Raw genomic sequence first — 18,167 nt, forward strand, 5'->3', positions numbered from 1 at the left:
AACAATAATAATAGTAATAACAATAAAAATAACTGTATAAAACAAGTGATGCACAACTACAATTGCTTACCACCTGCAGAGGACAAAAAAGCCAATATCCAGTCTGTTTCTGAGCAGTGATCCCGCCTCCCGGCTCACTTCCCCAGTTGTATATGGAGCATGAAATATCCCTTTGGTCAGTTGGGGTCAGCTGTCCCAGCTGTGTCCCCTCGCAACTTCTTGTGCGCCCCAGCCTACTCACTGATGTGCTGGTGCGAGAAGCAGAAAGGGCCTTGACTCTATGTAAGCACTGCTTAGCAATAGTGAAAACATCCCTGTGTTATCAACACTGTTTTCAGCACAAATCCAAACCATAGCCCCATACTAGCTACTGTGAAGGAAATTAACTCTATCCCAGCCAAACCCAGCACATTCTTCACCCTTTATTCCATACATTTTATGTCATGTTCAGGTACCACACTATCCAATACAACCTCATTAACCACTCCCCCTTTCCCATCCTTTGATATAATGCACAGGTATCGTTCCCTTAGTCTAGGGACCACCCCTGCAAAACGTCCACAAAGTGTCCACTGAGTTCCTTTACTGTATCCATGACTTTGGGCTCTATCTGTCATAACAGTCTCTCAGGGCAGAGGAGATGGTCTGTGCTGTTCGATTGTTGCATGCTGCATCCAGACCCTGTAACTGGTGTATCTGGCGAGGCCATGCGCATGGTCTGCAGGTTGAAGATGTCAATCTCCAGGAAGTTGCTGGGCGCTCGTTGCTGAAGCCAGTTCTTGTTTCCTCACCTCTGCGCCTTGCTCAGTTTCATCAAAGTTCATTCTTCATTAATATGGGTGATTCTTACTGTAATACCATTGTTATGGCGTATAGCAATCATAGTAGTGGTAACATGCAGTATTATGTAGCAATTAACATCATACAATTTAAATCATTGGTCATTCTCACCCAAAATCAAATCCCCTTGAGGTACGCATCAGACTCTCCCGTCTTTCCGCATTACCCACCAAGTGCACCTGGATCCTTGAGCAAAAGCAATCCCACAGATGGGTTTGCCATTGCCCGGGGCAGGAGTAACCCAGACTGTCTTCCCTAACATATTCTTTATGTGCACTACAGGTACTTCATCCCCTTCTACAGTACATGGAAGTTTTGATTGGGCAGAGCCAGCTCGATTGGTATATCCCATAGTGTTGATTAACCCAGTGGCCTTTGCTAAACGTGTATCCCAATGTTTGAAGGTCCCACCACGCGTTGCTCTCAGTGTAGTCTTTAACAGTCCAGTGTATTGTTTGATTTTCCCACAGGCAGGTGCATGGTAAGGAATGTGATACACCCACTCAATGCCATGCTCTTTGGCCCAGGTGTCTACGAGGTTGTTTTGGAAATGAGTCCCATTGTCTGACTCAATTCTTTCTGGGGTGCCATGTTGCCACAGGACTTGTTTTTCAAGGCCCAGGATAGTGTTCCAGGCAGTGGCGTGAGGCACGGCATGTGTTTCCAGCCGTCTAGTGGTTGCTTCCACCACTGTAAGTACATAGCACTTTCCTTGGGTGGTTTGTGGGAGTGTGATGTAATCAATCTGCAAGGCCTCCCCATATTTACATTCTAGTCATTGTCCTCCATACCAGAGAGGCTTTAACTGTGTGACTTGACAGCAGCGTATGTTTCACATTCATGGATCACCTGTGCAATAGTGGGGGGGTCAAGGCCACCCCTCGATCACGAGCCCATCTATATGTTGCCTCCCTTCCTTGATGGCCTGAGGTGTCATGGGCTCACCAAGCTATAAATAGTTCACCCTTATATTGCCAGTCCAAATCCACCTGAGCCGCTTCAATCTTAGGAGCCTGATCCAGTGCTGGTTATTTTGATGTTCCTCAGTGGCCTGACTCTTGGATACATGGGCATCTATATGACGTACTTTTACAACTAGCTTCTCTAGCCAGGCAGCAATATCTTGCCACAGTGAGGCAGCCCGGATGGGTTTGCCTCTGTGCTGCCAGTTGTTCTGCTTCCATTGCTGTAGCCACCCTCAAAGGGCACTTGCCACTGTCTGTGAGTCAGTATAGAGATAAAGTACTGGCCACTTCTCTTGTTCAGCAATGTCTAAAGCCAGCTGGATGGCTTTCACTTTCGCAAAATGACTTGATTCACCTTCTCCTTCAGCAGTTTCTGCGACTCGTTGTGTAGGACTCCATACAGCAGCCTTCCATCTCCAATGTTTTCCCACAATGTGACAGGACCCATCAGTGAACAGGGCATATCGCTTCTCATTTTCTGGCAGTTTATTATATGGCGATGCCTCTTCAGCATGCATCACCTCCTCCTCTGGTGATATTCCGAAATCTTTGCCTTCTGGCCAGTCCATGATCACTTCTAGAATTCCTGGGTGACTGGGGTTTCCTATTTGAGCCTGCTGTACGATCAGCGCAACCCACTTACTCCACGTAGCATCTGTTGCATGGTGTGTAGAGGAGACCCTCCCTCTGAACATCCAGCCCAGCACCAGCAGTCGGGGTGCCAGGAGGAGCTGTGCTTCAGTACCAACTGCCTCTGAAACAGCTCAAACCCCTTTGTATGCTGCCAATATCTCTTGTTCAGTTGGAGTTTAGTGGGCCTCGGATCCTGTGTATCCCCGACTCCAAAACATCAGGGGTCAACCTCGAGTCTCCTCTGGTGCTTTCTGCCAGAGACTCCAGGTAGGGCCATTCTCCCCGGCTGTGGTGTAGAGCACATTTTTTACATCTGGTCCTGCCCACACTGGCCCAAGGGCTACTGCATGAACTATTTCCTGTTTAATTTGTCATTGCTCAGGACCCCATTTAAAATCATTCTTCTTCCGAGTCACTCGATAAAGAGGGCTTACAATCAGACTGTAATATGGGGTATGCATTCTCCAAAAACCCACAATGCCTAAGAAAGCTTGTGTGTCCTCTTTGCTACTTGGTGGAGACATAGCTGCTATTTTGATGATCACATCCATTGTGATCTTGCCCATCTTGCCATTTTATTCCTAAACAATGGATCTCCTGTGCAGGTCACAGTTTGCTTTCACTTGGAGGGGCGTCCAGTATTGCCCCAGTGGTGGAAACACAGTTCCACATTGGACGCCAAAAAGGACTGTCATGGTTTAACCCCAGCTGGTAACTAAGCACCATGCAGCTGCTCACTCACTCCCCATGCAGTGGGATGGGGGAGGGAATGGAAAAAAAACTTGTGGATTGAGATAAAGACAGTTTAGTAGGATAACAAAGGAAGATAATATTATTATTAGATATTAATAAATTATTATTAAGAAAATAAATATCAATATTATAATATAAAACAAATTATGCAAAGTGCAATTGCTCACCACCCGCAGAGGTGCAAAAAACCCCAATGCCCAGTCTGTTTCCAAGCAACAATCCTGCCTCATGGCTAGCTTCCCGAGTTATATCCGGAGCATGACATTATATGGTATGGAATATCCCTTTGGTCAGTTGGGATCAGCTGTTCTGGCTGTGTCCCCTAGTCATATGGTTGTTGTTATGTCCTGGCGCTAAAAGTATTCAGAATTATACTGGCTTGGATACACTTTTTAGGTGCCTTTTTTATAGTGATCACAGTGCTGTCCTTGTAAAGACTGTATGGAAGATACTCTTTTGGAGAAGTGGTACATTTTTGGCAATGGAGGGAAGAAAAAACAGTTTGGAGCTATCCTTTCCTGCTATGTAGCCTTGTATTACATATGGTTGGTGCTATTGTTAAATAGGACCTGTTCTGCCACTCTGTCTTGTGGTGCCTGTGATTGATAGTCCCAGCCATACATGAGCTGGTACCATTGGCCAGAAGCCTCGTGCAGGGGCTATGAAGGACGTGTGTGACTAAGATTGATTCAGATCCCCCTGCCCTTAAGTCTGTACCAAAACAATTCTTATGTTTTGGCCAGCCTGATACATACCTGACACCCTACTCTGCAGTTGCTGTATGATACTTGGCTGAATGAAATGAAGAACTTGTTGGAATTGACTCACAGATGCTACTACTACTGTTACTTACTGTTTACTCTGACAGTAAAGGCAGAATTTACCCTTTAAATATGTGCACCTTCCAGTGATGTCTGTCTGTTTTGTGGGAGGGGGAAGGATAAAACAGATCCTGAAGCTATGTCTCCTGGAGAAGAGAAACTGAGTAAATCCATTGGTGATTTTTGAACTAAACATTATAATTTGTTGGAGTTGGCAGAGGCCTGGAATGATTCTTTTTTCAGTGTCGTCTTCTCCTGGGTGAAACTGTTATTTATTCAGTGTTTGAGGGGGGGGGGGCAGGAATGAAGATGTGGATAGATTTGTAAATAGCTAAGCACAGATGGCCTTTAACTATAATTTATTTGCATTTCCTTCTAATAATTCATGAGGAATTAGAAGACAAAGCTAGCTGCTTTTGATATATCCTGATGATTTACTGTTAATATTTACTTAGGGACTGAAAATTAGATCATGCAGTGTACCAGTGACATGACACGATGGGCCAAATTCATTCTGCTAGAATCAATTTTTTTTTAATAGACTGATAGATAAAATCAGGTCACGAGCTTCTTTTTGTAGAGTATCTGTGAATTAATATTTTTATACATGAAATGTACTTATAAAATATTGCTCCCCGCTTTTCTTTAAAATATAAGTTGGAATGTACAAGAAGAGTGTTTACTATAATGATGCTGTACCATAAAGTCACCTCCATCACAAAAATAAAAGATGCATATTATCCAGAAAATCACAGTTTTACAAGTAATTACTATTTCTTTCTGCAACTAAAAAATCTATTTTAAAGAACTGACCTGCATCCTGTGACTAAACAGAGAATCTTTCTGCTCTTTACTGTATTCAGTTTGCTTCTAATTTGTCAATGCTTTTTAAATTCCAGTGGTGTAGTGATAGAGTGTATGCTGCTGATGTCACTGCTTGCCTTATCAGGATTTTGTTCTTTGTTTCACAGGGAGCTGTGATTGGTATAGACGATGAGGACGACAGCACCTTCACAATAACTGTTGATCAGAAAACCTTCCATTTTCAGGGTGAGCTGAAAGAAGAGATTGTTTTTTTCTTATAATAGATTCCACTTGTATTTGATGGATGATTTTAAATGTTTGGCAACAGAACAGCATGAATGAGCACACTGAGAACATTCTGGATCCAGGGGTGCTGCAGGTTAGGCAGGGATTTACATCTGCAGTGGATACATATGTGCTAGAAAGAGACTGTAGCTCTGGCAGGATTTGGAGATTAAAAATGTAAAGAATAAATCACTCAAGGGGAGAAAGTAATGGGCTTCTGATAATGGGTTTCGCTTACAAAACGCTTCTGATCTTCGTTATCAAGATACAATTATGCATTTCTGTATGAAGAGAATCAAGACTGGTCTGGAGGTTGCAATTTGTATCCAAATAGAACTTAATGCTCAATTATGAGGAGACTAGAGGCAACATTTGGCTTAAAGGTGGAACTTTGCTTCAAGATTTACCAGCTTGCATTCATTTCATCTACATTTCTGTGTCTTGTCTGCCAGTCACCATTTCTCTGCTATTATCCTTTTATTCACATTTACTAACACCAATGCCATCTGCCACTGCTATGTTTCGTCATTGCATGCTATGGTTCACCGGTAGAAAGGGTAAGGTACTATATAATTGTTATGTACTCCTTAAATTATTTTATCTGCAGCAGTAGGATAAAATACTGTGATAATATTGACTAGAGAACTTATCTTTTCTGAATGTTAAAATCCTAGGGAAGTGTGATAAAAATATTTTTCAACTAACATTTGTTAGTCCTTTTGCTTTCCCTCTAAAATGTAGTGACTAAATCATTTAATTGCTTTGCATAGAGCTGGAAACTGTAAATATCCAAGAGGCACATTTGCATGTAAGCAGTCATATTAATTTATATACATACACTGGAATAATTCTATAACCTATATTGTACTGTACATATTTTAAAATCAGTAATTTGGAAATAGGGGTTGTCATTAATAGTGCTGTGTTTTTGAGAATATTTCTAATGATAAATATTAATTGTACACCATATTGTCACTGGTGTCTGTATTCCTTGTGCTACAGTTCTTTGTAAATGCTGCTGCTGCTGTACTCTGGCTTTTCACTGCATTAAGCCTCATAAACATACCTTCATAATGCTGAGCTCACAGTAATACTTAAATCTACTGTTCCCAAGGATAACTGATAAAATGCAAGCTAATTGCTAATGCAGTAATGGAATGCCATACTGTGGCAGTCTTTCAGTATTATGAAGCTAAATACTGCTGAATTTTTGAGAACTTGATACAGGTAAATTTAGAAATCTCTCCTCTTTAGTTACAAAGATATACCTTTTTTAATATGTCTTATTTGCACTTATTTCTTATATGCTATGTTCTCTTTTGTGTAGTCAGATGTCTTAAAAGAAGACTGATAGTATTTGATACAAGTAATGTTTTGCTCTAAGTAATACTGATAGTTTTTTAACACCAGTTTTGTCACATAATATCTCATGCTTTATAATCCCAATTTGTGTGCATTGTATATCAGGTCAGGATTCGTGTATGCTACTTTAGTATAGAACTAAGATCTTGTACACTGTTTTCTGTATTATGCTTTTTCTGTTAGCGTATTATGAAGATAGCATCCCTGATATCCAGCAAATTGTAGAGTTAGTATATGTGGCTGTAAAGCAAAAATGTAAAAAGGCAGGTAAGATATTAGTGCTGGAACATTTCAGTATGAAACAGCTCTGTGGAACTATATCCATAGTTCTTACAGTCACCATAAATGTATTTTCACCTCATGCAATCCTTATGTCATATATATGTATAAAATGTTTGTTTGGTATTACACAGGCTTTAATTTATGTGGAATATAGGTCACTATCAGTCATGAATGGTGAATGGGTAATAATGTAAATACTACAATATGCATTCTGAGACTACATAGTTTATGTAGAACAGATTCTGGGAATAATCCAAGAAAAGATACAGTATTCCTAACAATTTCTTTCTAAGATTTTTTATACATGATCCAGACAGAGCTTTTGTTCTGTGAGATAGTCGTAGCTATAAATACATTCACTCTTTTATAAAGAAGTCTTGTGGAAGAGAAGACTGCTTCAGAAATGGCAACTTTATAAAAGATACAATCTTTTCCTTCCTTCTTATTGCCTTTCTTCATTCTCAAAGACAGACAGGGATCCAAACAGCCTGGAGCCTAGTTGGGAAAATGACAGAACTTTAAAAATACCAAGATTTCAAAGATCTGCTGACCTGTGTGTAAGTTAGGGTCCCATCTGCAGTGGAACGTTTTCTCTGCTGACCTGTGTGTAAGTTAGGGTCATATCTGCAGTGGAACAGTTTCTCTTTCAGGCTCCAGAAGAAAAATGTTTTCCTGTACTCAGACTTTAAGTACTGATTGGTGAAGACTTGAATCTTCTTTGGCCTCAGTGAAATTTTGCTGACAGACAGTGATAGAATTTGGATTTGGGAAAAGAAGGAAAAACTTCATACTAGATTGATTATTTGTTTCTTAATGTTAGTTGCTCAAAATTGCACTTCTGTCTAACACTCTAGAGATGTAAGTAATGAGATGAAGGCCAAATAAGTAATTTAAAGATATCTTCTCTAAAGATCAACTTTACACAGGGATGTTGTTTCCTTATGTGTGTGTATGTGTGTAACTGAATTTCTGAAGCGCTAAACCTCCAGCAACTTCCACTAAGATTTGCCTGTCACTGGATCTAGGGAAATTCTGTGTTTTTCCAGTGTGTAGTTTATATTTCGTTGCTGCCTGTGATAATCTCCCTCTATTCTGTTTGCAACTGTGCTTCCTAGTAGCCATCTCTGTATTGAACATTAGTAAAAGTTCAAAAGTTTTTATTACCAAGAAAATGTAAGCTTTGAATGATGACTGTGTAAATATCAAATGGTATCCATATACTGAGTACCTGAATATAAAGGAAAGAAGTGAATTGAATAAATATGGGCAATAAAACAAACAGCATGTTTTGGTTTTACTGTCAGCTTAACTTTAGCTCTGCCAGAGTACCCAGCAGATTTTTTTCCCTTTGTTTTATTGTTACGTGTGACTGTATTGATACCTGTTCACACTGGAGGAGGACGGGAGGGGTAGAATGTCCATAGAAATTAAAAAATATATTTTAAAAAATGTACTTCATCTCCTGATGGTCCTTATTTGGTCATACTCTATATCCAGTTTCATGGCTTGATTCTAAGGCTTCTGAATTAGGTAGATCTCAAAGCACTCCTTCATGGGTTTGTTCAGATTAGATGCAAAAATCCATTCAAGTTGCTGCAAGACATTTGGGATAATATTCTTAGTCTAATGTACCTTCCTGTCAGGAAGCTCTTTCTTGATGATATATTTTTTTCTTGCTGTAATACATGTCTCTGTTCTAAATGTTCCATAACCTTCAAATACTGTGGGGTTTTTGTTGTTCTGTTGTTTGGGTTTTTGGGTTTTTTTTTCATCCATCATCTCATATCATCACCTAGCTATAAGCTCTTTCCATTTTGAAAGTCAGTTCATCTATCCTTCATATCACTTAGCTGCTCTTTCTGCTCACTAGGATGCTTGTGGCTTAAATTCAAACGTGGGAACATGCTGTTCAAGATAGTCCATCAAGGGTATTGTTGCCTTCTGATATTTGAATTGCTGTCTAACCTGAAGCAATAATGGCTTTTATTTGGACTGAAATACTTCACTAAACACACATTGTATGCAGAAACAAGAATTCAGATTTCTAAACTCCTACCTAAAAACCCAGCTCTTATTTTTACAGCCTGCAGCACAGTTCCTTGGAAGGCAAGTCAGTCTTGTCTCCACTGTTTTGCGTAATAAAGGATTGAAAGATTGGAAGCAGTCCAGTGCATTGATCTGAGATGATTTTGCTTTAGCTTTTTTCTTTCCTTTCCTATTCCTGCCACAAAAGTATCTGAGAAATGAAGCATGAATGTTGCTGTGCAACTTATTCTCCTATTACATGAAAGCTGTCAGCTGGTAAAGGTAGATTTCTCCTTTTTCCCCATCTGCCCCAGTTTCTAGCTTAGTTTGTGACTGCCTACCATCCCAGCTGAGAAGAGAGGGAGATAGGCACAGCAAGAAGTTGCCTTAATGTTATAAAAGCAAGGAATTTTTGTTAATGTGGAACACAGCTATTACTAAGGATATACTGGGGTCCGCAAAGACCTTAGTTGCTGAGCAGTATCAGAATTTGAGATTTTGAGATCAAACTTAAGTAGGATGGCTTTAGACCTGCATTTCACCACTACTTGGGGAAATAGTCAGTATTTATAGTGTTCTATAAAACCGTAGCATTGTCCACCAAATAGATGACAGGAAGCTGATTGCTCTTGTGGTATAAAGAGGCGCTTTAGTATATCAGATTACCCAATTTAAATAACGATTCATAAACTGCAGCCTTTTTCCCCAAAAATTTTTAGAGCTTTTTTAATTTGATATTGAAAAATGCCTAGAAAGAGATTTTGGTGTGAAATCTTGGTCTGTGCTGATTTTCTCAATGATGTTTATAACTGCTGTGACCACATCGTTGTCCTAAGCTAACATTTTTCAGGGTCTTTTGGGGTTCTGGTGATGCTGAAACAGTGAATTCTATGCTATGCTCAATGGCGCTTTTATATTGCAGAGGAGGATGAGCAGGTATGTTAAGAGTAAAGCTTCCAGCCTTATCTCTTCATACATTTACATCAGAGCAGAGCTACCTGTCCTCCCTTTAACTGACCAGATCTGTGCTGCACAAAGTTCTGGGCTCCATCTCATCCTCTCCCAACTGGCAAAACTGCAAAAAGTCCTCTGCAAACCAGAACTAGGTTTAGCTTTTGCAGTATGGTTTTTCTGTCTTCCTCTCTCTTCTGTCTACCTCCTTTTGTTGCTATTAATGTATTACACCGATATTTTGAGTAGTTGGATCTTGTGACCAGAGCTCAGGGAATGGTGCATGGTTGTGCTTTTACTGTTTCATGCAGTTCCTTTTTGCACCCGCAGCATCCTGTATTATAATTGTCTATTTTCCAATCATACCATGAGTATGCCATTTTTAATGAGGTTATCTGCACTCATTTTTATGGTCATATATAAACACCTCTTGATTTTCCATTTCTTGAGGTTGAAATAGCAGGTTTCAAAACGGATGTTAAACTTCAGAGTAGCAAAGAAAATAATACCTTGAAACAGTATCTGTCTGATGTGTCCAGTTGTTTTCTTTTTCCCTTCCTGTGAAAGAAATAGTATATTTATTGCTTGTTACTTTTGGCATCAGTAGGACTCTATTATCTCAACTGTAAATACGATACATGGTGAATATTTTGGAAGGGGAGAAGTGGTCAGAAAAGGTCTCACTATAAGGAGGGGAGGGATACTGAGAAGTTCAACACTCTTTTCCTTCTCTTTTAACAAGAAATTCCAAGTAGCAATAAACTTGAGTTTGACCTGTTAAATTGAGAACTATTATTGGCTAAGGAAAGCAGTTATATTTTTGTTCTACTTCGATTTTTTTTTCGTTCAAGCCAAAATATGATTTTTACCTTAAACTAGTACTTTCTAAGCTAGTTCAGTGTAATCTGCAATGGCTTTTAAATGCAAACATACCTTGAAAGCCATTTCCACATAATACACTATATAAAGTATTATTTAATGTTGCTATTATTAATATTTAAATATGGACATTTTCTAGTGAAAACCCAGATACTTGCAGATTGTCCCACATTCAGAAATGTTTAATTGTGAAATTACATGTTGTGTATGAATTCCTAGAGAGAACTAATAGCATCTTGATCACGTATTTCCTTTGTCACACAAGTTTCCACCTGAAGATATGTTTATGGACTGATTATAAAGCTTGCTAAAAAAGCTTTTGAGCTTAGGTAACAGTGAAACAGCAGTCTTATTGGTTTCTCAAGACCACAGATTAATCTTACTGATACATTGGACACAAGAGACCATTTGATGCTTTTTTCTTTGGACAAGATTAGACTTTCTCTTTTTCTTTCGTGACTGCGCTGAAGTCTATAGTAGGTACAGGGAGATCAGACTGACCAAACACCTGCAGGAGAAAATAAGGGTTGATTTATACATGTGGGTGGAGAATGGCATCAGGAGGAAGATTAGTAGAAGGGAGAATAATGATTGTGACAACTCCAAAATTATGATACAGAGGAAATAATGTACTGTGACTATGCTCAACCTACTGACAGAGGTGGGAGCTGCATGTGTTAGAAGGGTATTTGTAAGCAATGAAACTGTAGTATTTTGGTAGGCTTGTATAAAACCCTGCTTCATCTTGCATGTTTTTCTATGGTTTGAAAGGCCATCAGTGACTTCAAAGAGACATTTACTTAGCCATGGAACAGTCCATTGATGTGTGACTTTTCCGCCTTATTGGGCATGACTGATAAAAATCTCTCTCTGTTGAGATTGGTGGCAAAAATCCTATCAATCTCAATATAGTCAGCATTTCACCTCTATCATTTGGTTATTTGCTTGTAGAGATACTAAATTAGTTCTGTACTTGGCTGAGAAAATACAGGAATTTTGCATAAAAATCAGTGGAAGTTTTGTCAGAATGAAGGCTGCATAATTGACTCTATTGACTCTGGGTGTAATAGACTTTTTTTACTGAGTTCTGCCTGTAAGTAGGTCACAGTGAATGAAAATAAAATATGCATTTCACTTTGTGACAGTATGGTGTATTTATAAGTAATCTAGTGATTTTTTTAACTAATTCTTGAGGGGTTTCTTTCATCCTGATGCCTATGTAGATGCACACAGAAAAAAACAAAACAAAACACCAGGATGCTAATTCTGAGGTGATATGTTTTGTATATTCTGTCTTCCAAGTACTGCTGTGCATGACCTAGAAATGCTAGCGGTAAATGCTGTATCGTGGAGCAGAGTTGTTAAACTTGTTTATATCTAATCTTTAGATGCTATCAAGCTTAGGCTAGAAAAAGTAATCTGTTTTATGCTGTACTTTAACATTTGGTATGCGTTATATAAACACATATAATCTCTTCACAACAAAGTAAATATTATGGAAACTAAATTACAAAATTTATTCTCTATTGGGGAAATTAATCGAGGCTGAGAGCATTTAATGTAGTTGCATTTCATTTGCCTTCGTATCCTCATAGAATAGAATTTTTTAAAATCTCTGACATATCTAACTTGGCAGTTTGGGAAATTCAGAGATAAGGGAATATTTTAGGAGTTGTAAAACATCGTTTTTCTGAATTACTGAGATTCCTCAGTAGAAGCAATAATTCTTATCTTTAGTACTTTTTTTTATTCAATAATTTTATCCTTGGTAAAATAATTGCTTTTCTTACTTTGTACCTCCTCTAGGAAAGAGTTCAGAAATATTTTTTGGTAAAAAATGGATGTTAATATATCTTACGAATAAGCTCAACCAGACAGATTGCAAAAAATGCACGTCTTTAAAAATATTATCATATGAAATCTCACTGTAATGCATTTACATACTTTTCAAGTGTGCTTCTCTGAACTAGTCATAAATAGGACTGTGTTTGTGTGAAGTACCCCATAGTTGTCTCAGACATGCCTGAGATGTCACAATAAATTATACAGGTACCTTTTGAAGGACGCACTATAGACACAGAGGAGTGAAAGGTTAAGCGTATGGGAACAAATTGTAATCTACCTCATACATACTAGTTCTACTAGAAAAATATAACAGTAGCTTAACTGACATAATTGTGGTAAATTTGCAATGTTTCAGCCATTAGTAATTCCAACCTCTTGCATACAGCAGTGAGTCTATGGGTCTATGTGGATTTAGCTGGTTCCATGTGCAAATGTTCACTGGCAAATTGCAGTAAAAACTGAATTAATGATTCTGGCGCTTAAAATAGAGAAAAGCACAGGGACTGTTACTGTTCTCTCAAATGCAGGCAGTATTCATATATATGTGGATAGTTGATGCCCTAGTGCAATTCGAATTTCAGCTGACAAGGTGACTATCGCATTAACCCATCAGACTAAGAACCACAGTGAATATTCATGTAGTGTAGTGGGGTCTTCTGTTTTATTTGTTTTTCTAATTAGTGTAAAAACATTTGAATCACTTCTAAACAGCTGAAGTAACACCTTTATGTTTTTTTTAAATGCCAGATATTTCTGATGTAGATGTCTCAGTGTTTCTTATTTGTCATTTGTAATACTGTTATTCTAGAGTCAGCCTAGGAACATGTTACTTGTTTCTCTTTCTTGCCCCCGAACATTCTTCTCTTTCTAGAAGTTTTGTGTCAGGAGGGACCAGATACCATTCCTCCATTTTTATATAAGCACAGACACTAGTAAAATTCCTTGGACTAGATAATAATTGCCTTATCCCAAATATGTTGGCAGAAAGAAATTCTGGAGTAGCTTTCCCATAGGAATTAGGGGGTTGGAGGTGGAATTCCCTTCAAAACGGAGCCTGATCAAATCATGAAAAAGGTTGGAGTCATTTCAGAGTACTTGAGACAGGAGCGCAGCACTAATGAGTGAGGCGTTCTTATCTCCTGTCTGCTGAAGAAGGGCTCCAGCATTTGCTGATGCAGAGCGGATATTATGTAGTATGCATCACAAACTTTTTAACTGAAAAGATATTAGAGCTTTTTCTTTGGCCAAAGTTGCCCTCTTTAAATGAAAAACGGCTTGGATATCTAGCTCTCCCTACAGATGGGTGGATAATGATCTCTGACCATTGTGTGTAGATTTTTCCCATAAATTGTTTCTGAGTGTGTTGGCTAATCTCTTTTTTGAATGTTCCCATTGATTATTTTTTTTTCATCAGTGATCTTTTGGCAGCTGTTCAGTTCTAAATTGCTTTTACCATTAGAGAGCTTTTACTTGCACCTAATCTCACAGCAGCCATTTTGATTAGATTTAATATAACTTTTCTCGCAGCTTGCTTTACTAAAAACTGCATCCTACTGTTTTCTCCATGGTTTTCTTAAAAGAGTGTATGGATGAGAGCCAGGAGGATCTGCTGTTGATGATAGATGGTCTGAAAGTTAAACCAGTCTCCTCAACAGAGAGTGCTTAAAAGGTTACAATGCTGTGCGTTTCCATGCGGTAAGCAGTTCTCATGACAGTGTTCCTGAATTTATTGTGGCCAAGACTTTGTCTTAGTAGCAGGGTTGATGAGATTCATGTGCTCTACCTAAGGATTGAAGATTGATTATGCCATGCCATGAGTTTGCGATGTGTAGTATATGAGGAAAAAATACAGCTTTTTTTTCCTTCTGCTGAACCCATGTAGAAAGAGCGATGAAAAGGGCTATTGGAGGAATAAAAACTTCAAAAGTTTACTTTATTGATGAGCATGGGAAAGTCAGTTCAGTTTTTGAACTGCACTGAGTGGTTTGTTTCTAGTTGCTGTGAGCCTTTTCTGTTCTGTTAGTGCTTCATATACAAGTCTTAATGTGATAATCTTTATTAATGGGCTACTGTACATTGAGATTAGTATTTAACTAATACAGTAACCTCTTTTTGCTGGCAGTGTGGAAGGTCATAGGAAGTCTGTTGCAATACAAGGATTAATTCACTGGGTTGCAGCTTAATTGTTCCTTTTTTAGTTTAAATAATCACAGGCAAAAAACTTGAACGTAGGATTTTTGTATCCTGTGAAATACTTACTAGCTCCTCAGTAATTTGTACCCCAGTTCCCTAGTCAGATGTTCTTCAGAACTGGGAGGTGATTGATTAAAAAAACACAGAAAACAAGCCCAAGAAACCTTACACACATTGAAATATGTTAACCACCGCCACTTTGAACACACCTTTGAAGAGTTGAAGCATTGATACATTTGAAGTACTGATAGATTAATGACACAGGTAAGTGTATATGTTTACTGTTCAGTGGTGACTGGTGTCAGAAGCATAAGCTTGATTAATGTGTCTGTCAGGATGAGGCAAAGGGGCCTGTTCTGGGTAAGCAGAACCAAAGAAGCTAATAAGCATTAAAATTGCTGTCAGGGGAAAATATACCTGATTCTAATCGACTGATTCAGTAATTGGAATTAGTGTTAAAGTGTAAGCTATGCTGTGAAAAAAGAACAGGGTGTTTGTGTGTGCATACGTGTACATAATGTGAAAAGAAAAAATACAATTTGCACATTGCGAAATATATTTGGCTTAATGCAGTCATCTGGGCAGAGTTCATAGGGTTTCTGTCCCTTCATCCCGTCTAGTGTCACTGCATTATAAACTTGCCTTCAGCACCTACTTCTGCTTTTCAGTTAAAATATAGAGAACTAGTAGGAAGAACCCCTGCAAGTTATAAGTTCATTCTAATGAGTTTTTGAGAGTATTACACATGGTAAAATCCAGCTTTTTGATAGTTGCTGCAGTTCCTGCAGGAAAGTTATTTACCTGCTGTTCCAAGAAACATTTAATTACTTTAACTTCTTCCTACAGACTTCCTTTGTGCATATGAGAGCACTTTGGGTAGTCACTTTCCCTTATGTCTAGTTTTTATTTGTGCAGGTTAATGGTATCATTACCGAATACCTGTGCAATTGATCACACTTTACTATTTTAAAAGAACAATGAATAGGGATTGACTTGTAATATCTGGGAAAATAAGTATTTTTTAAAAACCTAGCTAGATTTCAAACCAGGCTTTTACTTTTACCTTGTGTGCAGTGGAAGTTTTGCCCCACTACTTTGTGAGGCCACCTCATCAGTTAGACTCAGAGCAAGTTTCTATATTAAAAATACATTTGTATGTATTTCTCACAAACACATAAATTGTCCATTCTTTCCTGATGGTTTTGTTAATTTGACATAATTAGTGTATATATACTGAAGTAAACAATGCAGTATGTTTATCTTGATATTGATAGGGTGTTCTCTGGGGAGTCTAGAAAAACCTACAGCTTCTTCCTCCTAAAGGCAGGGGAGCATAAGAGAGAAAATCTTCAGTGGATTTCTGATTCTCCTTCCCTCGTCCCTTCCTCTGGCCAATGAAATAGCCTTTATAGGAATGGATGTGTTAAAAAGTAATAAAGAATTTCCTAAAGGAGGGTTTATTTAACTTATTTGGAAGACCTGCGGTGGTTTTGAGTACGGATGGGTTTGAGCTGCAGAATTCCAAAGAATAAAAGCAATGGAAACATAAGGGCGAAAAAGGGAACATTGAAAACAAAGCATTTTGAGGCTGGAGAGTACATTTCAGTGTAACGACATAGAGATATTTCCTCTGAACACCATAACAAATAAGTCAGATAGGAATCTTAGTTCTCTGATTCATAATAGGTGCTAGCTCACTTCTTTCCTTGCTTTTAGCAGGCTTCCTGTTTCTTTTAAATACCTTCCACTTGACTGAGGAAGTAGAAACAATTGTCAATAACTATTCTAAATCTGTATCTGGGCCAGTTTGTTTACAGTCTATTTAATGACTGGATTTTTCTCTTCTTTCTTCACCTGGAGTCCACTGACTTTGCTTCTCTGGTTTTTAAACACTCTTAGAGGACAGCAAGGAACTCATGGCCTGTCTGTACTGAGGGTAGGGGGGAAGAAAAGCTGTATTGGGGGGAAAGAAAAAAAAAAAGGTGATGATAGTCCTTAGTCTGTTTTGATCTGTTCTTCCTTCATCCTCCAGCTCCTGTATCTCTTCCTTGTCCCTTCAGTCCTGAAAGCCATCCGCTGCCTCCTTTAATCATCACTTAACATATTGCTTTCTTAACTAGCACTGTCTGCACCCAAGAAGCATAATCATCTTTTTGTCATTACTTCCTGACTTGGATTCTTAATTAAAATTGTATGGTGGTCTGTTGCAGAAGTATGAAAATATTATTGTGTGTGTTGTCATTAATATATGATCCAGGTTCTCTTCAGTTTTAGAGTAGGATTGTCTTGAGTTTAAAAAAATCTTTATTAATGTTTCAGGTTATTCTTTGTGCTTCATTATTCACACTGGTGACCTGTTAGAGTTGGTGTTTGTCCTGTCTCATGAATCCATACCTGAAAGGCTAACTTATTCAAAGTTACTATGTCCACACTGAAGTGGAATTACTGGATAATTTTTTACAGGTTGAACAGCTTCTTGTAACTAAGAAAATTTAAAAATTACTTAATGAATTAAGTGAGGAATGTCTGTGCAAACACTTTTGTCAGGTATGCCCCTAAAGACAGATGAGGGATAGATATCACAAATGCAGAACTCTTCTTATATTTATCATATTCTTATATTTATTCTTTTTTATTTGACATATATGGCACAGAGTCATTAGTAGAATAAAATTTCTATCAAAGCATAAAAGCTTTTTGCATGCATGATTATTTAAAACATCTCTCCAGTACCATAGAGTAGATGAACACAATAATGTTACAGAGCTGTAACCACAGAAAAATATACAGGATATTAAGACAACTGTGGAATTATGTCCTTGGTGACTTTACAAAGACAGTATGGTTTAATTTCCATATTTAGTGAGGACATCAGATCTGTTTGCTTAGGCTTTTAATATGATGCATATAATTTAACACTATCTTTTGAATACTTTTTCAGCTCGAGATGCTGATGAGAGAGAGAAGTGGATTCATGCTTTAGAGGACACGATTCTCCGCCATACCCTCCAGCTTCAGGCAAGTTTAACTTTCACTTTTAACTTGTTTTACTTTCTTTTTTTTCAAACCAATTAAATACAATGGCATGACTGCTAATATCAAACAAATCCTGTATAACATCTGGTCATTCTATATCTTATACAATCAGGTATAGTAAGACATCAGTATAGGTAGCTGAGATTAGGTCTGAGTCTTTCTGTTACTGTTTTCTTGTCTTAGCGTCATGAAAAGTCAGTATAAGACTTCCCTTTACTAACTCATATTTTTAAAATGAGACAGCAGCATTGAACCTCTTTCTGGATGACAAAAAAGGTAAATAGCTTATGTTTGAATCCACTGTGTAAGCTGGATACCGGTAGTTTTCTGGTTGTAAAAACAGCTGGTGACTGAGGATGGTTCTTAGCACTAGTTATCTAAGATCAGTTTCTGGTGACGGTCTAGACTTGGACATGTCAATAAGACTTGCTAAACCTTTATTCTTACCCTGGAGAGAAACCCACTGTTCATGAGAGGGATTTTCTCATTCTTG

At 38.2% G+C, this 18,167-nt stretch overlaps 1 protein-coding gene across 2 annotated transcripts in view; it reads left to right on the plus strand.

Annotated features, from left to right (window-relative positions):
* OSBPL9 (oxysterol binding protein like 9) overlaps positions 1–18,167 on the plus strand; it is a 64,998-nt gene that overhangs the window by 12,243 nt on the left and 34,588 nt on the right. For both annotated transcript variants that reach the window (XM_054833595.1, XM_054833598.1), the window contains exons 3-4: positions 4,984–5,062; positions 17,580–17,656. In XM_054833595.1, coding sequence (XP_054689570.1) covers positions 4,984–5,062; positions 17,580–17,656 — 156 coding nt within the window. The remainder of the gene's footprint in view (positions 1–4,983; positions 5,063–17,579; positions 17,657–18,167) is intronic.

Source organism: Grus americana, chromosome 8 (genome assembly GCF_028858705.1).
Source record: "Grus americana isolate bGruAme1 chromosome 8, bGruAme1.mat, whole genome shotgun sequence".
NCBI lineage: Eukaryota > Metazoa > Chordata > Aves > Gruiformes > Gruidae > Grus > Grus americana.